Genomic DNA, 21,265 nt, shown 5'->3' with positions numbered 1-21,265 from the left:
GCAAATCCCGGATGTCTCTCCAACGGGTCGCTACACCACCCTGGTGCCACTCATCTTCATCCTGACCGTGGCTGGAATCAAGGAGATAATTGAGGACTATGTGAGTAAGAGCGCCCTCTGGTGGCTGGGGTACTGCTGAAATGGCTTGTTGACTGGATCTTTTGTGAGGTGGAAGTGGAAAAATGTGAAGTAATTTAGGCCTTAAAGCATGAATTGTGCCCTTATTTGGAATTTATCTGAGCTTTGGGGAAAATGCATGTAGATAGCCTGTCTAACTCCTAGCTAGGACCATTGCCGTAGCATGTAGATGACTTTTTTTGGAATATAGAACAGCTCTGGTAGTGTAGTCAGAAAACTTTTAGTGAGAATAATTGCCACTCAGTAATGTCTTCTGGGTTTGTTTGAGGGTAGAGAGTGTAAGTGGGACAAAATTAATTGGTTCCTATGGAGCTTTGCTGCAAATTTGCAGTTTCTAAGAGCTTAATCATTTTTATACAGGCAAATGCACTTGTTAACATAACATATGACATCATAATAAGTTCAACACTGCTGATATAATTTTGAGCACTATTAGATTTTCTAACAGTGTCTCATGTGTGAGTGGCCAACCAGGTGATCAGCTTGCCAACCAATCAGCATTGCGTAGCAGTAATGCTTACCATCCTACTGCCCTAAACTAGCTTGCTGTAGAGAAACAGAAATATACTGTTTTTTTCCAGTGGAATGTTTCCTTCTACTTTCCAAAATTAAAGAAAGTTCATGCATAAATGGCTATAAACATATTTTTAACCATTTAGCTCCATTATCTACCATTCATCGAGGACTTGCTCATGGGCGCCCTCTAGTGTTACGTAGTCATTTTTAAAAATATGCTATGGGAGGAATAGGAAGTTGTCAGGCTCCCATGAAACTGGCTCTGGTGTTGCATGAAGACTCATGTACAGAGTGCCTAACCATCTGATGAAGCTTAATGAATTTGTATGACTTATATGATGGCTGTAAACAGTGTGTTATGCTGTAGTTAGCATCCTCTGCTGTTAGCATTCTGGATGTTGACTAATGTTGGGGAAATTAGCGTGCACAGATTTTTGTAACCATAGTATATGAATATTCCAAATAGAAACTATGCAGTTATACTGCATTGTGTTATTCTTTCAAAGCACCGCTCTACACAGTTTTGCACAGTTTTCTGTTTTATTTTATTAGTTTTTTTGTTTTGGGCTTTTGCCTTTATTCTTAAACTGGTTCACCGTAAATAACTTCGGGCTGCTACATGCATTAAAAGCACTCTATAAAGATGTTATTATAAGGGGGGGGGTGATGTAGGCTAAACTTTAGCTTTAAAGGTTTATTCCACCAGTTTTTCTATATTTCTCCAAAATTTCATGGTTCAGTGTAAAGAAACGTAAAGAATCAGATTTCTTTACAGTAGTGGTGCTGGGAACCAGAGATCCTGATGACTACAGCCAAGTATAGCCATTTTATTTACTGTCCAAAACAACCAGTGAACCTACACATGTTTATGTGATGTTGGTAATGATAAAATGGTGATGAATCTGAAAAAAGAGTTTTCTTTAGGAGCTATTCTGCAACAACCTTCATGTATCTCTCTCTGTCATAAATGCCTATAAAAATCCAAAATCTTATGAAAATTATTCTAAAACAGTGTTTCAGGCATTAGACACTGTATTTGTAAATACTTAATTCACTAGCTTTCTGTGAGGGAGCTTTTAGAGACCTTAACCTCTTCAGACATCTGGTTCCTATTAGTACAACTGTGAACAATTCAAGGCTCTCTAGAACAGTGCATTTAATACCAAACCAATCTGAATGTATTTGTTTACATCGCAATTAAATTCTGCAGAATTTTTGAGAACTTGCTGGAAGGCTGTGTCTGTTTTGAATCATTAACTGGTTTAACCGTATTTGTTCCCACAGAAAAGGCACAAAGCAGACAACACAGTGAATAAAAAGAAGACGACAGGTTGAGTATTGCTTGTTTGTACGTGTTTCAGAGATTATCTCGAGGGAATATCATGTTATTTTATTCTCATGGTGCTTTTTTTCCTCAGTCTTGCGTAATGGAGCATGGCAGACCATAATCTGGAAACAGGTGCCTACATGTCTCCCTTTTTTTTTTTCCATTTCCTTCGTTCTCCCCTTTCCTCCCCTCTTCTCCTTTTCCCACTTTCCACTACTGTTTGTCTCTTTCTTCTGTTTCATTGACTACAGTTGCTGTGGGGGTCAGTTACCAATGCTTTCATTACTGTCCTCATGTGTACTTTATCCTTTTGTTCCATCTGCTCATGTTCTCCACCCCCCCCCATCCCTCTCTCTGTCCCTCTCTCTCTCTCTTTCTCCCTCCCTCCCTCTCTCTCTCTCTCTCTCGCTCTCTCTATGTTCTACCCCCTCTCGTTTGTCTCCCCTCCTCTCTTTTCTCCCGGATCTCTCGCTCATTCTCATTCTGGATCTCCCCCCCTCTCATGCTGTCGCAATGCTGCACCTGCCCACTAGGTGGCAGTGGGAGACATAGTGAAGGTGACCAATGGGCAGCATCTTCCCGCTGACATGGTCATAGTGTCCTCCAGGTCAGCAACACTGTGTGTGTGTGTGTGTGTGTGTGTGTATGTGTATGTGTGTGTATATGTGTATATGTGTGTATATATGTGTGTGTGGGTGGGTGTGTGTTGGTGTGTGTGTAGGTTGGTATGGGCACGTGTGGGTGGGTGTGTGTGTAGGTTGGTATGGGCACGTGTGGGTGGGTGTGTGTAGGTTGGTATGGGCACGTGTGCATGTCTATGTGTGTTTGTAAATAAACTTTTGCGTTATTATTGTTTATTTTGCTGTAGTAATATTGGACACATTAAGGCCCAATGCCATTTCTTATTTTTACCCCTACCCCTTGTTTTCCAGTGTCACCTTGCCCCTTGGAACTGAGTCAGTGGTTAAAATCTTACCCTAGGAAATGGGACGCTCAAATAAAGAAGAGCATTAACAGGCTACTAGTGGTGCTCTGTAGGTGACCCTGCCAGCCTGCCAGGAACCTCACTGCTGGACTTTAAATGCCTTCATGGGGTTGGGGGGCAAGAATTATTTATTATCACTAACCCCTAATTCTTCAGTGATGTGAAACTGAAGCCAGCTATTCACCAGCTTCATGTTAGAATTTTCCCAATCCACCTTAAATGAAGCAGCAGTTCTGACACCTGAGGCACCAGAATGTAACTGCTGCGCCATTTAAGGTGGAACGGGAAATTAAGCCAGCTAGCTAAGACAACAGCATACTACTAGCGATTTTTTTATACTTGTTGTGAAGTAAAGGACCTTAATGCACAGAAACAACATTAAACTAAGATAATACAATGGCTATCATAATGTTTAACAGGGAAAATACTCGCATTTGTGGGATTCTTTGGTTTCTTGCTCAGCCATCTTGCTAGTTTAAATTTTTTTCTCATAACACCCTGTTTGGAGTGAGCCTCTGAAAAACCATGTAGCTCTAACACTTCGCCCTACCCCTCTATCTCAACAAAACTCGGGACACCCTAACCCTAGACGTGAATGTGCAAAATGTATGGGTAAGGGCTTGTTGTAGTTGTAGGGGCCAGGGGAAGTGGAAATGGGATTGGGCCTAAGATTTGCATATTTGTAAACTCAATTTGCATACTTGCATATTTGTAGTTGTGTGGTTCTAAGAATGCGTCTCTGTCATGATGAAATGAATATGTTTTGATATTGTGTTGTGATTGCTGGAGCAGGGTGTTAGGTTAAAGGGACACTCTGGCCTAAATGAAAAATAAGACCATCGCTGCATCTTTTATAAACTCACTCACATTCTGCAGTGCTGCAACAGTAGTCCAGCTGGTGGTCATCACCGCAGGGTACATTCTCATTGGCTGTGTTATGTATTTACACAAATCATGCTGGGTATTGTAGTCATAGAACACTGATAAATGAAAAAGGTCATAGAATCATGAATATTGTGAAACCGGTGAAGCTGAGGGATGCAATGGTGCAGTACTGAATATTACATAATAAAACAACATTTTAACCATTTAAACTTTAATCATTGTTCAAATTAAACGGAGTAACTCTCACAGATTTAAATGAGTGAGATGCTTGGTTCTGTAGAGGTAAATGCTAGTTTTAGGCCAGAATGTACCTTTAGTGCTGAATGTTATGTTGGAACAGTGTATTAAAAGGAAAACCCCTGTGTTTACAGTCTAATCTCTACTGCATTTGCATGTAGCCTACTTTCAAATATCTACATCAACATAATGAAAAGTCTGCTCACAAACATAAATGTTTATGGGCAGAATTCAGCAGCTTCCCAGTGACTTCTATTTTATGCGCTTTGTGTCATCAGGTTCTCTGTTGTTTTTTTAATTATGTTACATGGACCAAAAAGTTTCTCTGTACTTGAAAAGTACTTTTTTTTACAGTAATCAACTGTACAAATAGAGATTAGATTGAAAATGCCGGAATATTCCTGTAAAGCTGTGTTGATGTTGTGTTGGGGTGTAGTGTTAACATTTCCTGAATGTTGAGAACACTCCTCTGTCTCTATTACAGTGATTTTCTCATCAGAATGTTTGGCTTGTTTTTATGTTTTGGTACAGTGAGCCTCAGGCCATGTGCTACACCGAAACATCCAACCTGGATGGAGAAACCAACCTCAAGATCCGACAAGTCAGTTACAGCTCATTTATGCTTGTGTGTGCATGTGTGTATTTGAGTTATGAACACCACACACACACTACTGTGCCATTACCATGTGTCACTGCTGTGCTGGTTCCACCTCCTAAATAATATCTGGTCAGTGGTGGTCCTGGATGGTCAGAGTAAATAATTTTAGTCAGGTTGAATAAACAGCCAGTGAATGTAGGATAAACGTGGATGTGCCTAATGAGGTATATGCAGCATATTTTGTCAAAGGTCAAAAAAAGAAGCTGATGATGTTCTCGAACAATAAACTGACCACCCCAGAGAGACCTCATTATAACTGAATGTGTCTGGGATTACTTGGATTGTGGGAAGGACAAAAAGCAACCAACTTCTGACTGAACCTTGCAGGTGTGGAGGAGCATCTAAAGATCCCAAAAACAGACTGAAAGCAAGTCTCCTGAAAATAAACAATAAAAAGCTGTAAAAAAAGGCAATGAGTGGACAGACTACATGCTGAAAAACATTTAAATTGTATTAAGTTGAGTCTTCTGTATATTTTTTTGTTAAATATCTGTTTTCTGCTTTTCTTCCCTGTCTCTGAAAAAGGAAGAACTTGTAGGAGTATTTTAGATGAGAGTCACAGTCTGTATGTGTGTGTGTGTGTGTGTGTGTGTGTGTGTGTGTGTGTGTGTGTGTGTGTGTGTGTTGTAGGGTCTCTCTCTAACGGCCGCTGTTCAGTCCGTGGAGGAACTGATGGCTCTTTCTGGCCGGCTGGAGTGTGAAGGACCAAATAGACACCTGTATGACTTCACTGGCACACTGCGCCTGGACAACCACAAGTATGTGCATCTAAATGCTTCAGCTTCTGTTTCATGTGTGGACCACACCTGTGCTCTCTGTAGCATGATGAAATTATAAGCTGCTCAATAAGAGCAAATGATGTAATCTAATATTAATAATATGTGTAATGCTTAGTGTTGCACACATGGTTAACATTCAGTTTTGTTCTTTGCAGTCCAGTTCCTCTTGGCCCAGACCAGGTTTTACTCCGCGGTGCCCAGATTCGAAACACACAGTGGGTTGTGGGTATAGTAGTCTACACTGGTCATGACTCCAAACTCATGCAGGCAAGTGAAATTTAATATAGAATAACAGTAAGCATACAGTGAACAGCATACAGTATTGAGTGTTTACATTTTTGAGTGCTTTTAAGTTCAAGTTATAGGACTTTTTAAATAGTGCTCCATGTACATTTGTGATGTTAGTGAGCGTGAACCAGTTCACTCTGATCAACCAATAGTTGCGGTTGACTTAATGCAGCCCTGGAAAGCGCTAACTTAAAACAATCCTTGCTGGACTTAGAACAGTGCAAACAGTTACGTTTTTATTTTTAGGTCTTCATATTCGTTAGCTCCTGTGGTTATTTCTCCCAAAGGGGTTGCCATTTATCTGATTTCCTCTTTCTGGCAGCTCATTACATGAGGCCACCATACAGTATTTTATATTTTTATTTCCAGCAGAAAGCTGTGAAAACAGTTTAGTTCAGGAGTTTGTTTTTTTTTTTTTTAAAGAAAAACTGGCCTTTTAGGTCATTCTTCTTGTCAGCTTCATGACAGTATGGTTGCATTTGTAATTTGGTATTTTTGTAATTCTTGGTAGTTTATTCTCAGGTACATGTTTCAGTAAAACAGAAAGAAATAATGAAAAAAACACTCAATGTTTGGCTCTAGCAGTTATTCTACAGTTGCTTTACCGGTTGTGGCTAGCAGTAACATTACTGGTTCTGTCCTGCAGAACTCCACTAAAGCCCCTCTGAAGCGCTCGAATGTGGAGCGTGTGACTAACGTGCAGATCCTGGTGCTGTTTGGGATCCTCCTGGTGATGGCTTTGGTGAGCTCCATCGGGGCAGCTATCTGGAACAACCAGCACACTGACGAGGCCTGCTGGTACCTCTTCCGCGCAGGTATGCCCACCTCTCCACGCTGGGCACACATACAGAAGAGCTCTAACTGTACCCCTGAGGTGTTAACGATACGCATATCAACATTCTCTGCCTTATGCTTCACCCAAAAATATATCAAAATACATTTTGACTGTACTTATATTTATGTTTTTTAAGGAAATTTCTTGTTTATGTTAATTATGATTCCACCAAGGTACTGCTGTCCTGATTCGGGAATTGGACCAAAAAAAAAAGAAAAAAGAATAATATTGTGCCTAAAACCCACAATTCATATCGTATCATAACATTTGTGTATTATTGTTATACCCATATTGTACACCTGTATCACATGTCTTTTGCTATTAGGTGACATCTCCCTTAACTTCTGGTACAATCTACTGACCTTCATCATTCTGTACAACAACCTGATCCCCATCAGCCTGCTGGTCACACTGGAGGTTGTCAAATTCACACAGGCACTTTTCATCAACTGGGTGAGTGTTTAAGACAATGACACTGTGTAAAATTCAAATTTACAGAATTACCCCAGAATGTAGAGGATCCAAAAGAGCCAAAACTTTGGTCTCTGAAGTTTGCATTTTAAGTTTTGCTTTGCAGCCACAAAAATTATGTCATTAAGAAGTAATTAAAGCAGCTGGCACTGCATACATAACAGCATAACTAAATCATCATAGACATGCCTCAAACCATAGAGCTGTTAAAGGAGAGCTCCATCAGCTTTTTGACATTTCTGCATAAGTTTGTCATCAAGGCAAGTTTATTTATATTGCAACTTTGACTTTTCACACAGGCAATTCAGTGTGCTTTAAGTAAATAAAAACAAAAGGAACATGAAAAACAAAAACATAGACAAAATGCTTACAAGTAGAAAACAGTAAAAATGAAAAAAGATACAAAGTGCAGTAACTTAAAGAAACAGATAATTCAAAGGAAGTACAAAGTATAAAAAAAAGCTAAATAAATATATTTTTTTATTCAAACTAGCTTATTAAAGGTAAAGTGTTAGAATAAAGTGCAGATCTTAGATTTAAACTAATTCAGAGGGGTTTGATGTGCAAATTATTGTAGAGAAATTGTTCACAGTGGTGGCGATGGGAACCAGACATCTGAAGCATTTAATTCCTTTTAAAGCTGTTTATGATATTTGAAATGGTTATGAATACCTTGGCTGACGTTTGCCGCATTGTTATGTTTGTTTTTATTACAGAAATGTACATGTAAGGCAATGTTATGAAAATATTTCTCAAAAAACAATATTTTTATCAGATCTACCACTATTTTACCATCATCAACATTAAATATAAAAGCTCACATGTACTGTAGGTTCACTCATTATTTTGGATAGTCAGTAAAATTACATTGTTTCTCTAGAGTGAACAATTTCACATCAGACCGCTTTGAGTGGCTTTGTTTACACCTTCATGAATGATTTATGCATAGATTTTGAAAAACACATGGAAGAATATGTTGCATAGCTAAAACTTATGATCCCAGCATATCTACATGTCCTGGGTGACTGACTAAATTTGTGGTATGGTTTCTGTGTTTTTTTTTTTTATTTAAACTATTTATGTAAGTCCCCGCGACCCTGACGGAGAAGCGGCTTAGAAAATGGATGGATGGATATTTATGTAAGTAAGGCTGTGTAATGGTGAGAGAGTCGCAGACGCACGCAGATCGGAAATCAGCGTGTTTATAATAAATGGCAAGATTATTGATTGTCAATAGAACAAAAACAAAATCGTAATCCCAGTCCGAGCCAAGGTCAAAAAGGTATATATCCAAAACGACAAAGACAGAGGTATCCAAAAAGGGGCGAGGCAAAAAACGAAAGTCAGCAGAGCAATACGAAAGTTCAAACACTAGAAAACAAATGATACAATGAAAACACTCAGTAAGGTTCAGTGGAACAATACTTTGCATTGAGCATTGCTATGTCTGGGCTTAAATAGCCCAACCTTAGAGTCCCATCTAATTTAATACAGGTGGAAGTCTTTACTAATCAGGAGACTTAGATCTCCACCAGGAGTGGGGTGGGGAGTATGAAGTCACATGAGACTCCAAAGGACTCCTGTCCAAAGGAGTCCCTGTCTTGCGAGGCTGGAGTGACAGACTGCTAATGTTCTCTGTGTTCTCCCAGGATGTGGAGATGTATTATTCTGAGACTGATACACCTGCCATGGCTCGGACATCCAATCTGAATGAAGAACTCGGCCAGGTGAGAGGAAGCCCTCCCTTCAGGCTCTGAACCAATCACTTCTTATTAATTTCTTATTCCAAAACTCCTTAATTTGTTCTGTAATTTTAAGCATCCTTCCTCTCTCTCCCTCTCTCTCTCTCTCTCTCTCTCTCTCTCTCTCTCTCTCTCTCTCAGGTGAAATATCTATTTTCTGATAAGACGGGCACTCTGACCTGCAATGTCATGCACTTTAAAAAATGCACCATAGCTGGAATTACATATGGGTAAGTCTAGCGTTTAATGGCCTGGCATTTGTCTTCCTGTTTCAGTTTGGATATTTGTGTTGTTGTAGATTCCCCAGCTAATAGTGTATTGATCTGTTGTTGCGTGTTTATATTTGTGTGTGTGTGCATTGATCTATAACTCTGCAGGCACTTTCCTGATCTGGACTGCGATCGATCCATGGAGGATTTCAGGTGAGGAGCCGTCCTGTCTACAGTAATTCAGCTAATACATAAAGCTAATTTTGGGCTTTTCTCAAGGCATAATGTTTCACTGCGGTGTGATCTCTCTCTCTCTCTCTCTCTCTCTCTCTCTCTCTCTCTCTCTCTCTCTCTTTCCTTCTTTCTTTCTTTCTTTCTTTCTTTCTTTCTCGCTCTCTCTTTCATCTCTCAGTAACCTCCCTTCCAGCAGCCACAACTCTACAGAGTTTGATGATCCTGCTCTCATTCAAAACATTGAAAAAAATCATGTAAGTGCCGTTTTACATCACAGGCTGTCATCAGAAAACCTTGTATGTTTCTTAAAAGAGAAGGAAAATGATTCTTAAAGTCTGTTAACATACAGTCAGATACAAATTTTGTTTGTCCCTGGTCAAATGACATGTTTTGTTGCTTTTCTATGTGAAAGTACACTTGTAACAAGTGTGTGATTATCTGACCATCACTGCTTGTTGGACATCCTAGTCCAAAATCATGGGTGTTAGTATGGAGTTGGCCCCCTTTGGCGGCTTTAACAGCTTCCACTGTTCTGAGAAGGCTTTCCACAAGATTTTGGAGTGTGTCTGTGGGACGTTTGTTCTATGTGGAGGAAGGAACTTATTTTCAGTCAGAAAATCATCAAAACATGTCATTTGACCAGGGTTTTTCAAACTTTTGCATATAAGTGTAACATAAAAAAAGATTGTAGTTTAATACTATAATACATGAACAGCAGTTCTGAACCATTTCATTTTTTATCTGAAGTGTTCACAGTTGGTGTTGGTGGCCCAAAAAAAGAGTTTTTGCTTTTAATGTTCTCTTTTTAATGTCTCTCTCTGTCTCACCTTTTAGCCCACCTCTCCTCAGATCTGTGAGTTTTTGACGATGATGGCTGTGTGTCACACTGTCGTTCCTGAGCGAGATGAAAATCAGATCATTTATCAGGCCTCCTCACCAGGTCTGAACAGCCTTATCTCCACCCTGAAACAACATCCAGTCACTTATACTACTGTTCGGAGGTTCAATTAATTTAATTACTGATCTGTTAAAACCTTATGTAGTTTATTTAATGATAATTCATACAGTGTAAATTAAAGTATTATAAACAAGACGCCTGTAGGATTTTCAGATGTTCTTTTAAATATTTCAGCTTTTTTGAAAGCAAAAGGAAGTTATTAGGTTCACTTACAATTCTATTTTTTCATGTGGATTCGATTAATGCCATCATAATAGAACAATTTCATTTCAGACGTATGCAAGATGTTCCAGTGATTCTGCTTCTGAATGGTAGTGTATCTTGACTCCCTACAGCAGTGATCACCATCCTTGCTCCTGGAAATCTACCTGTGGACCTAAGCTCCATCTTTAATTTACCCTGATCCATCTTATTATTGCCTTCATAGGTCAATCCTGCAGGACAGTAGATCTCTAGGATCTCCTGCTGACCACTGCCCTACACTTAGCCAGTCACATCCAGCACACATCTAATGACCACATTACCCATGCAAACAGGACTTAATGGTGCTGCTTCTGTTCTCTGCAGATGAGGGAGCCTTAGTAAAAGGAGCCAAAAGCCTGGGTTTCGTGTTCACAGCAAGAACGCCACATTCAGTTATTATTGAAGCGGTTAGTGTTTTCTTACATCATAACTGTGTGTGTGTGTGTGTGTGTGTGTGTGTGTGTGTGTGTGTGTGAGAGAGAGAGAGAGAGAGAGAGATTGTGTCTGAGAGAGACTGATCTGTGTTGATAAGCTGACTCTTTGTCTTTATGCTTTCTTGACTGTTTGTCTGTGTGTGTGTGTGTGTGTGTGTGTGTGTGTGTATGTGTGTGTTTCTATGCAGCGTGGGAAGGAGATGACTTACGAGCTGCTTAATGTTCTAGAATTTTCCAGGTATGGACAAAGCAGCACACCACCAATATAAATGTATATCTCCTTCTTGTTTATAATATTGTTTTAACTTGTAAACTGTAAATAAACTGATGGCATTTAAATTGATTGGAAAACAAATACGATGTTAACAGAAACTTAATCTTACATACTCATCAGTTCTTTTCAGTGTAATTGTTGTTTTAAGGTTGCTTAGCTACTTAATGCTTTAGTAAAACATCAAATGAGTGCCCTTTACCATGTACATTTTTATTTTGATAAAATGTCTTTTTTCTAGCAACCGAAAGCGCATGTCAGTGGTGGTCCGAACACCAACAGGGAAACTGCGACTGTATTGCAAAGGAGCAGTGAGTACCCCTCCACCCAACCCCCCAACACACACACCCACACCTTTTTTACAATTGCAAAGTAGCATCACCACGGTAACACTACAGTAATATGGAGATACTCTATCATAAGTGGTACTTTTTAGATTAAGCGAATACTCAAAGGACTCCCAGTAACATGTCAAAAACATATGAGGGTTAGGGTGAGGTTTTGGGTAGAGGTTTAGGTTAGGGTTAGGTGGTGCGTATGGTTGGGTAAGACTAGGTTTTGCATCATGGAAGTAACATTAACAGTACATCTACTTAATGTAAGTAATGCATAAACAGCACATCTACAAGATATTTACTTCAGTGTATTCAGATGCTTCACTACTGATGCTTCATTGATACGTTGTTCATGTGTTACTGATAACCTGTTAAGCGAATATTAACTATCTTCAAGGACCACTCCAAATAAAGTGTTACCATAACAACAAACTGTAATGGCATAGTACACATATTATCAAACAACCTTGCTTGTTCACAATCACTGTGGGCTTTTCTCTTTAATAAGCCTTATACGTCCATATAAGGGCACACCATATTTTAAGATCAAAAACAATAGTGAGTGGATGGTTTTTAGACTTCACTAGGCCAGTAAAAATTCACATTTCTACAACAGATTTCACAAGATGCTCCACTACCCGTATATAATTGTAAGTTTCTGGACGCGTTGACACGTCTGAGGGCTTGGTTGTATTTATATAAACATGTTCTTTTATGATGTTAAAATGCATAATGTTAGCAAGAAGCTAAATTGATTATGAAAAAGCTGAATTTAATGTAAGACTTCTTTATTGCGGTATGTAGTATGTTGTTGGATAAGATGCCATGGTATTGGGATACATTGGATGGTGCTAATTTCACAGCACATTTAGATGCACTAGTGATGTCATGCATGTGTTACAGGATAATGTCATTTTTGAGCGGCTGAATGAAGCATCCCAGTATAAAGACCTGACTGTAGCCCACCTGGAACAGTTTGCCACTGAAGGTGAGCAGTTTTGTGTAAATAATTTATGTACATGTTCTCCCTCTTCAACTCCCTGCTTTAATCTCTTGAGGGTCCAAGTTTTGATTCCTCACTATGACTTACAAATCAGTTTCACAGTACTAGTAGTTACTAGTATTCAGAAGATTAATTTGATAATAAGTCTAGAATTTAAGGGGTGAACTGTGTAGGAAGTAACAAATAAATATATGCTGTAAAAAAAGGTAGGCCACATTTTATATTTTATGTATTTTTGATTTTTTACATGTTAACCTCAGCATAAATAGAAATTGTGCACTAAAATCAGCAGAAACCTGTCTTATTAAAGTTTCTTCCCTATAGAGAATGTTTTAACTATTTGTGACTTTTAAAATAATCAAAACAAGGATTGAAACGACGTGTTTGTATGTGTCTGCAGGTTTGCGCACTCTGTGTTTTGCGTATGTGGATCTGGAGGAGAGTGTGTATCAGGAGTGGCTGAAGAAGTATAACAGCGTCAGTACGGTCCTGAAGGACCGTGCTCAGAAGCTGGAGGAGTGCTACGAGCTGATAGAGAAGGTACAATCAGCTCAATCTAAACCTGATCCAGGGTCAGTTAACTGGCTGATATCATCTTCGAAATGGATAGGGCTGCAACAATTACTTGATAAAGCTGATAATGAAATAAGGTAACATGTCAACAGTGAAATGAGTTCAAATCACAATGAATTGGAAATGATAATGCATTTTCCTTCAGTATCATGACATACACTGAGCAGTGCTGCTGGAGTTTTTAAACACCTCAGTATCACTGCTAGACTAAAATAGTTCACCAACCAAAAATATCTAGCAAATGGCATCCTGTAACCACTGATGAAGGACTAGAGGATGAACAATACAAACTGTGCAGCAGCAGATGAGCTACTGTCTCTGACTTCACATCTACAAGGTGGACCGACAAGGTGGAAGTGTCTAGAGTGGACAGTGAGTGGACACAGTGTTTAAAAACTCCAGCAGCACTGCTGTGTCTGATCTACTCAGACCAACGCAACACACATCAGTGTTACTGCAGTGCTGAGAATGATCCACCACTCAAATAGTACCTGCTCTGTGAGGATCCATGGGGGTCCTGACCACTGAAGAACAGGGTAAAATAGGGCTAACGAAGTATGCAGATAAATAGATGGACTACAGTCTGTAATTGTAGATCTACAAAGTGCATCTATATAGTAGGTGAAGCTGATAAAATGGACAATGATCATAGAAACAAGGAGGTGGTCATAATGTCCATATCGGAGTTAAACATGGTATCAAACTTGGAGCTAGCTAAGTGTTTCCCTCAATCACAGGTGGGGGAGATGAACTGCGTGAGATGAAACAAGATCATTTTAGTTAATATTATTTTCTCCACCCATCGGTGCATATTAACGTGATTGTAAATCTGAAGACTTTTTAGAGGCAAGTCATTATACTTTGATGAGAGATTATAGGAAAACAAGAAATTTGTGTTGTTAATGGCATTTGTTAACACTCATTTGTGCTTAACTTGACTAGGAAAACTACCAAACTTTAAAAAAATAAATAAAATAACGTGTAAACAGTAACACACAAGATGACACGACATTGTTAGGTCAGTGCCAATGTCTTGAATATATTATAGCAAGTATAGCAAAACCTTCGGTATATCATAGCTGTAATACCACCAATCATACCTATTATAGATTTTTGTTATTAGATTTTGAAACAGTTATGGCACAAAAACGAATTAACAAGTGATTTATACTTATTGAAGAAATAAAAAGTGATATTTACACTTATTGAAGAAAAACAGCTCTGATCTTGCGCTGCTGCATATAAAGGCTACTGACTGAATTATCACAATGCAGAACCTTCATGATGTCTACACTGAAACAATAAGTCTGCTTGTCAAGACAAAATGTAAGCACACTATTAGCCTATCAGCTAGTAGCTTGAGAGAGCTACACATTTTACATTAGTGTAGCACAGTTGAAAGCAATGTAAGTAGCTCACATCAGATTAAAAAAACAATATTACTTATGGATACTTCCAGTAGGCTGGTATAAAAATTAGAGGAAGGGTGATGCAGCCCACTTTTCTCCACTGGATGGATTAGTTTCTCCTCATCCTATTATGGTTAGTCTTTTCTATATTTTGATGAAAGGTGTCTGGTTTGACTGCAGTATTTAAGGTGGAACATCAGTGCAGTGTGATGCAATGTGTTAAAAATAGAAACAGGTCGTCCACTGAAAACAATGCTCTACTCGTGTCTTGTGTAAACAGCTTTGTTGATTACAGTGGGAGCATTTTGGTTTTTGTCGTTGTCACCTGCTTGCTATTTTTACAGTTGTTTTCTCCAGGCTTGATAATACTTGTAATAAAGTTGCGTCTGTTGCTTTTTTAATGAACTTCTTCAGTCCTCGATTGGCAGGATCAGATGCATGTCAGGCATGGGTGGGTGTAGCATTTTAGATGCAGGAGAGGGTTCGTGACCATTTAGATTCACATTTATGGCATTTAGCAGACACTCTTATCCAGAGTCACTGAGAAATGTCAAATAGGATATAGTCCAAGAGTCAGTGCTGAAAAGAAAGGTAAAAAATACAGAAATAACACTGAACAAGTGGAATACAGCAGTGAACTTACTTCAGAGTGAGATTGGACACAAGCCTTTGTCCTGCACTTTGGATCATTGCAAGGGCCTAATGACCCACATAGGAATACCAGCCAGGAGCTTCCATGAGCCAGAGGCTGACCCCTGATCTGTAATGTTCACTTGATGCATTTGATGTGGCCATTCAGACAGATTTGAGTACCTTACACACTAAAAAATGAAAAACCATCTCAACTTAAAAGAAAAATTATCTAATTATACTGCTTTTCTTGAGTTAACTCGACTTAAGGAGCCTAGAGTTCACTCAATTCAAACTTTTTAGTGTACTTAAATGTCTTTTTCTAGTTCTGCATCTCAATTAGATAAACAATGTCAGTTGTTTTTTTGTTTTTTTCACTGTTTTCCCACCAGCTGGGAATCTTTCCATCACCCATCCCATCAGATATTGGGCTTTCAGATATGGAGAGCTGTGGCATGAGTGGGCTTTGAACTCACAATCTACTGATGTTGGGATGACTTATTAGGCAGATGACCAACTACTTTTCAAAGTTAAAATATTGTCTACAGTGTCAACATTTATGGGCACACAAATCTGAAAAATCCATGTATTTAATTCAGTACGAATCTGCCACGTCTGTAGTTTTTACAAGCCTGCTCATTTCTTTCTGTATTTCACCAAACTCAGAGCTCCCTCAGAAATAATAGTCCTGTTCAAATCAACATCACAGTAATGTAATAACAATACCATGTAATAAAAACGGCGCCTACATTTTTCAAGTTTTTCGGCATCACACAAATTACATTACGGTTTTGTTATTACATTACTGTGATGTTGATGTGAACAGAACTCTTTAGACATGCATTTTACAGCAGAATGTACACTGAACAGGGCCAAGTTGTCTGTGAGCTGCAGTGTGTGTCCAGCAGTGGGCGCTGTTTAGTCAGGAATGTGTGTGTGTGTGTGTGTGTGTGTGTGTGTGTGTGTGTGTGTGTGTTCGTGTTCAAGATAGTGATTGGAATGAAGGTGGGATTCGGAAACAGGGATTCGCTCTCTCTCTGCCGTTATCAACTACAGCCTGCTGGAAAGGCACTTAGGCACACATGCACTCACACAGTGCTTGATGATATAAGGTGCTTTATGAATTAAATGTTGTTGGAATGACTTAAGGAGCCTTAAAGTGCCAGACATTTATAACAGTGTTATGTCATCTCCAAGTAATGGAACTGGAATATGGGAAAATATGTATGAAAACCATCACATAGGTTTAGGGGCATCAGATTCCTCCAATGCACTGAGGCTGTTAACTTTTACTTGCAAATGATGCTTCATAACTGTGTTATGAATGTAACGAATGTCTGTCATTTAATTTTAAGGCCCCTTATATCAATGTAGGTGTATGTTTTGTCTCTATGCCTCTATACTGTGTGTGTGTTCAGGCTCCTTCCCAGATTAGCCAGAATGGGGGGAAGGGGTGAGACCACAGTGGGGATAATTACCTGCACCAGTCTGCCAAGAGCCTCATAAAACTAGAGTCAACAACACCACCGTGTTACCAGAGCACACACTGTCTCGCTCTCTCATACACAGGGACGGCAAAGTTATGGAAAAGAGCAGAAAAAGTGAATGCAAAGTGAGACAAATGGCAGAAAAGCAGAAATAGAAAGATTTATTTCAACTCTTCTGTTTTTAGGAATGTATCCCCACTGTCATAAGACATTTTCCTACTGTTTATGTATTTATATCATTTCAAAACGCCTGCTGACCTTTATTTATTTATAATCAGTTATTACATTCCAGTAACATATCACCAGTGTCCAAAAAACATATCGTTTTTTGTTTTTTGCTGTTTTTTTACATCATTTGAGGACGGCAGCAGTTCTTTACTTTAGGTAAAAAATCATGATGAATGGACCCCAGAAATATTCCAGAATTGCTTGGAATTACATGCAATAAAAGAAAAGAATGCTTTTGCTCTCTCCTGTAGTTTCCATCTCTAAAATATTCATTTTTCTTTGGACAGCAATGAAATGTTAAGAGCATTTTTTTTCCTTTTGCAAGGTTACTGTTTCAGGGATAAGTGTTTTTTATCATATCAGTTATATTTGCTCTCTCTCTCTGCCTCTTTCAGGACCTGCTGTTGCTCGGGGCGACAGCTATAGAGGACCGCTTGCAGTCGGGCGTCCCAGAGACCATCTCCACTCTCATGAGGGCTGACATCAAGATATGGGTTCTGACCGGAGATAAGCAGGAGACCGCAATCAACATTGGTGTGTGTGTGTGTGTATGTGTGCTTGTGTATGTGTGTTTTTGTATAATTTCAGAGCAAAGTGAATTTTTAGGAAAACGAGAGAAAAACAAGGCCCATACATACATGGACACACACACACACACTCACATATATATATATATATATATATATATATATATATATATATATATATATATATATATATATATATATATATATATATATATATATATATATGTGAGTGTGTGTGTGTGTGTCCATGTATGTATGGGCCTTGTTTTTCTCTCGTTTTCCTAAAAATTCACTTTGTATATATATATGGAATATATTGTTGTTTGGAGATACATATATCCATTTTCGACGTTTTTCAGTTTGTTACATAATTGAAAATTGCCTGTAGTCTTTTATATTGTAGGTCATATATATATATATATATATACATACACAATATGCATCACATACATATAAGAGTCTCTGTGTGTATGTTTGGAGCTTTGTTGTTTGGAGTTATAGTGTAGTAACACTATCAATATTCATGAAAATACTTAAAGACCACAGTAAAAGGCATATATCCACTGATAAAGAAAAACAAAGACAGCAGAAGAAGCCTCGCTGTGTGACTGAGAGCACAGGCACTCAGACTTGGCCCGGGACTGGACATGCAGCTTAGAAACTGAGCTTAGTGAAGAGCAGGAGAGTCTGCAGACAAAAGAAAAGGTTGAAAGAAAGGACTTAGGAGGCTGTATGTGTATGTGCACACAGTGACTGTTTCTTTCTCTTGTAGGTTACTCCTGTAGGCTGGTGACACATGGCATGTCCCTCATCATCGTCAATGAAGACTCTCTGGATGTGAGTATATGTGTGTGTGAATTAGGGTGTGGAGAGGAGAGGTGGGTGTGTTTCTTTGTTTCTTTGTACAGGTGAAGGTAATTAGGGTGTCTGGTGTCATCAGTGAAGAACATGATGAAAGAGGTGGATCACTCAAACACATACATGCACACACATGTACACACTTACACACTCTTAGTTATATTCCCACAGAACAAGGGCACACAGACTGGGCCTTGATTTTATGCACCATATTTGCAGGAACAGTCATTATATTGCATCATTATGTAGAACATTTGTGGGTATAAATTGAAGTTGTTTAATTAACATCATGTGAAAGTAAGTGTCTGCTGAAGAATGAATACAGAGGCATACAATTTGTCTTCATTGGTCTCAGAGACAGATAGTCTGCAAATAGTTGTGTGCTTTGAAGTCTCTGACTACAGTCTGTCTGGCTGCAAAACGCAGCACCACACATGCGTACACAAGTCAGCAAAACAGTCCACTCAGAAAATAAACTGTTCTCTGAAATTCACTGAATTGGGTTATGTGCAGTACTGTGCAAGGATAGAGACTGCCCTTCTTTTTGCTGTCAAAGTGATTATTAGGTACAACTTTTCAGATAATGGCTGAAAACATGTAACAGATTACACTACAATTAAATCTGTCATCAGTTATTCAGTAATTGGTGTGTCCATGTTTTACCTGTGAAGGAGACTCACTTTCAGGTGTTCAAAGAAAACTAAAATTTACAAAGGTCAGCAGAATATGGGACAAATTATTATTACATACGGGTATATATCATTGCTGTCCAATGAAAAACAAGTATCTCCAAAATAGTAATTTTACAGGAGAAGTCAAAAACACTCTTACCTTTCAATGTAAGTCAATGTGAAGAGATTTTGTTCCAAGTGATTTTAGAGCAGTTCTATTGGTCCATTCATCATGAAATATTTACACAATGTAAAAGACAGCAGGTGGGTTGAAATGATGTAGACAACTAAAAATCAACAAAAATGGAGTTGGTTTTCATTGGACAGCCACAATATATACAATACTGTACAAAGGTCAGAGGCCACTTTTCCTTTATTTAATTCTGAATCAAATTGGCCAATAAGAATGAGTTATTCACTTTCCAGTTTCAGATACAAAGCAGAAAACTTATTTAATAGACAAATTACATCATTAGACATAATACATAATTTCCTTTAGTATTTTTCAGAAAAATATCTTCTGAGAAATGAAACACTTGTACTAAATGAATGTTTTGACTGAAAATTAAATATATGAAGAGTGGAACAGTGCTGTATTTCCTTTAAACAACTAGAAGCGAGACTTGAAATTTGAAAGATCCTGTTGTCCTTTACACATTTGTGTAAAATACATGTTGAGTGGACTGAAAGAATTGGCCTAAAATGACTTGGAAAAAAGTCTGGTTCCACTGACTTACATTAAAAGTAAAGTAGGTTCTTTGCTCCTCCTGTAAAGTTAGCATTTCAGAGATATGAGGTTTTATTCTGACAACGACGATATAAAGATTGCTACATACTGATTGTTTCAGTATGTACTGTTCATTTCTCAGCCTGTACACTTTATATATACAGGGAGATTCGTTCGAAAGAGGCCCCGAATATTCTGTGATAAGTCTCCCTAGGATGAAGCAATCTGAATGAAACAACATGCAATGTGCTCCTCAGTATATGGAGCTTTGAACAAGCTGGGATGCCCCTGTGTCAGAACGATGAGGTAGGGGCCGGACAGCCATCACGACATTTAACCTCCGTTTGCAACTTCCGGATGCAGACCCCTCGTACCCCTTCATGTGTCTGGCAGAAAACAGAGATCACTTCCAGCGTCACATGTAAAGCAATCGATTACACATACATCAAGTTGTGTAGTGTATTTTTGTGGAGTTACAACAGAATATTCGGGGCGTCTTTCGAGTGAATCTCTCTATGGAAACTAAGCTGCAGAAACAGCCTATTTTGAATTCAGTGTTTCTGTGATGTCACAAAACCCAATACATTTACATAAATCCACCTATCCAGCCTGCAGTAGTTTAGCTTTGCTCATTCATGCTGTAGTTATAAAGAGTTTTTTAGCTAAGACTGGGAAGCCTATTAGAACAGAGCTCATTTATATATATATATATATATATATATATATATATATATATATATATATATATATATATATATACATATATATATATATATACATATATATATACATATATATATATCTCACTCTTAAATGCACAGAAATACACACAGCCTGTTTAATTCTAAGGAATGAAGAAAAATTGGAAAATGTGGTGTAAGATGTAATTCACAACCCAGGGGGAAAAAATAAAGGGCAAAAAAAATGAAGGATATGGACCGTGTTGTTTGAGACACTCAGTGTCTTAGTTCTTTGGTTTTGTTAGTAAGTAATAGCTAATTTTTGTTAAACCATCACATACCTGCCTCAAAATGTTTCAGGTTTTTAAGTAATCTCAAACAATAATGTATTTGGTGGCAGTCATGGGCTGGAGGTTAGGGAACTGGCCCTGTAACCGGAAGGTTGCTGGTTCGATCCCCAGTGCTGACAGTCCATGACTGAGGTGTCTTTGAGCAAGACACCTAACCCCCAATTGCTCCCTGGGCGCCAATCAGTAGGTCATACTTCAGACACTAAATGTTTTGGCAGATCAGCTACATTTAGTGTAAAGGGAAAAGTGTAAATGTGACAAACTGTTGTTTTAAAGTAGTAATGGGGAGCAGTAGTGAGAGGGGGTGTGTTTTAGAGAGGGAGAGGGAGAGAGAGAGAGAGTGATTTGGATGAAATTGTTCACATCTTTTACAGATTGCATGCACATTGTAGCCAGCAGCTTTTTAAATAACTCTCCGAGTTTTTCCACAGTATTCTACTAATGACACAGCTGTGTGTGTGTGTGTGTGTGTGTGTGTGTGTGTGTGTGTGTGTCAGTGAGTGACAGCTGCTGGTGTGTGAAAGGAATATTGTCACAGTTGGACACGTGCATCATAGCTCTCTCTCCCTTTCTCTAT

At 38.6% G+C, this 21,265-nt stretch overlaps 1 protein-coding gene across 5 annotated transcripts in view; it reads left to right on the top strand.

Annotated features, from left to right (window-relative positions):
- The window catches only part of atp8a2 (ATPase phospholipid transporting 8A2), a 95,927-nt gene that overhangs the window by 32,999 nt on the left and 41,663 nt on the right, over nt 1-21,265 (top strand). For 4 of the 5 annotated variants that reach the window (XM_017717085.2, XM_017717090.2, XM_037534092.1 and 1 more), the window contains 21 exons: nt 2-100; nt 1,939-1,984; nt 2,073-2,113; nt 2,515-2,588; nt 4,620-4,689; nt 5,377-5,504; nt 5,681-5,792; nt 6,460-6,628; nt 6,974-7,101; nt 8,769-8,846; nt 9,003-9,091; nt 9,239-9,283; nt 9,483-9,558; nt 10,139-10,244; nt 10,830-10,912; nt 11,128-11,177; nt 11,452-11,521; nt 12,449-12,533; nt 12,949-13,088; nt 17,271-17,409; nt 18,175-18,239. In XM_017717085.2, the coding sequence (XP_017572574.1) occupies nt 2-100; nt 1,939-1,984; nt 2,073-2,113; nt 2,515-2,588; nt 4,620-4,689; nt 5,377-5,504; nt 5,681-5,792; nt 6,460-6,628; nt 6,974-7,101; nt 8,769-8,846; nt 9,003-9,091; nt 9,239-9,283; nt 9,483-9,558; nt 10,139-10,244; nt 10,830-10,912; nt 11,128-11,177; nt 11,452-11,521; nt 12,449-12,533; nt 12,949-13,088; nt 17,271-17,409; nt 18,175-18,239 (1,893 nt within the window). Of the gene's footprint in view, nt 1; nt 101-1,938; nt 1,985-2,072; nt 2,114-2,514; nt 2,589-4,619; nt 4,690-5,376; nt 5,505-5,680; nt 5,793-6,459; nt 6,629-6,973; nt 7,102-8,768; nt 8,847-9,002; nt 9,092-9,238; nt 9,284-9,482; nt 9,559-10,138; nt 10,245-10,829; nt 10,913-11,127; nt 11,178-11,451; nt 11,522-12,448; nt 12,534-12,948; nt 13,089-17,270; nt 17,410-18,174; nt 18,240-21,265 lie in introns of those variants that run through there. The other variant, XM_017717118.2, reaches the window with a different exon arrangement.

Source organism: Pygocentrus nattereri, chromosome 24 (assembly GCF_015220715.1).
Source record: "Pygocentrus nattereri isolate fPygNat1 chromosome 24, fPygNat1.pri, whole genome shotgun sequence".
NCBI lineage: Eukaryota > Metazoa > Chordata > Actinopteri > Characiformes > Serrasalmidae > Pygocentrus > Pygocentrus nattereri.
Note: the sequence above shows the minus strand (reverse complement) of the source record. Positions and strands in the feature narration are given on the sequence as shown.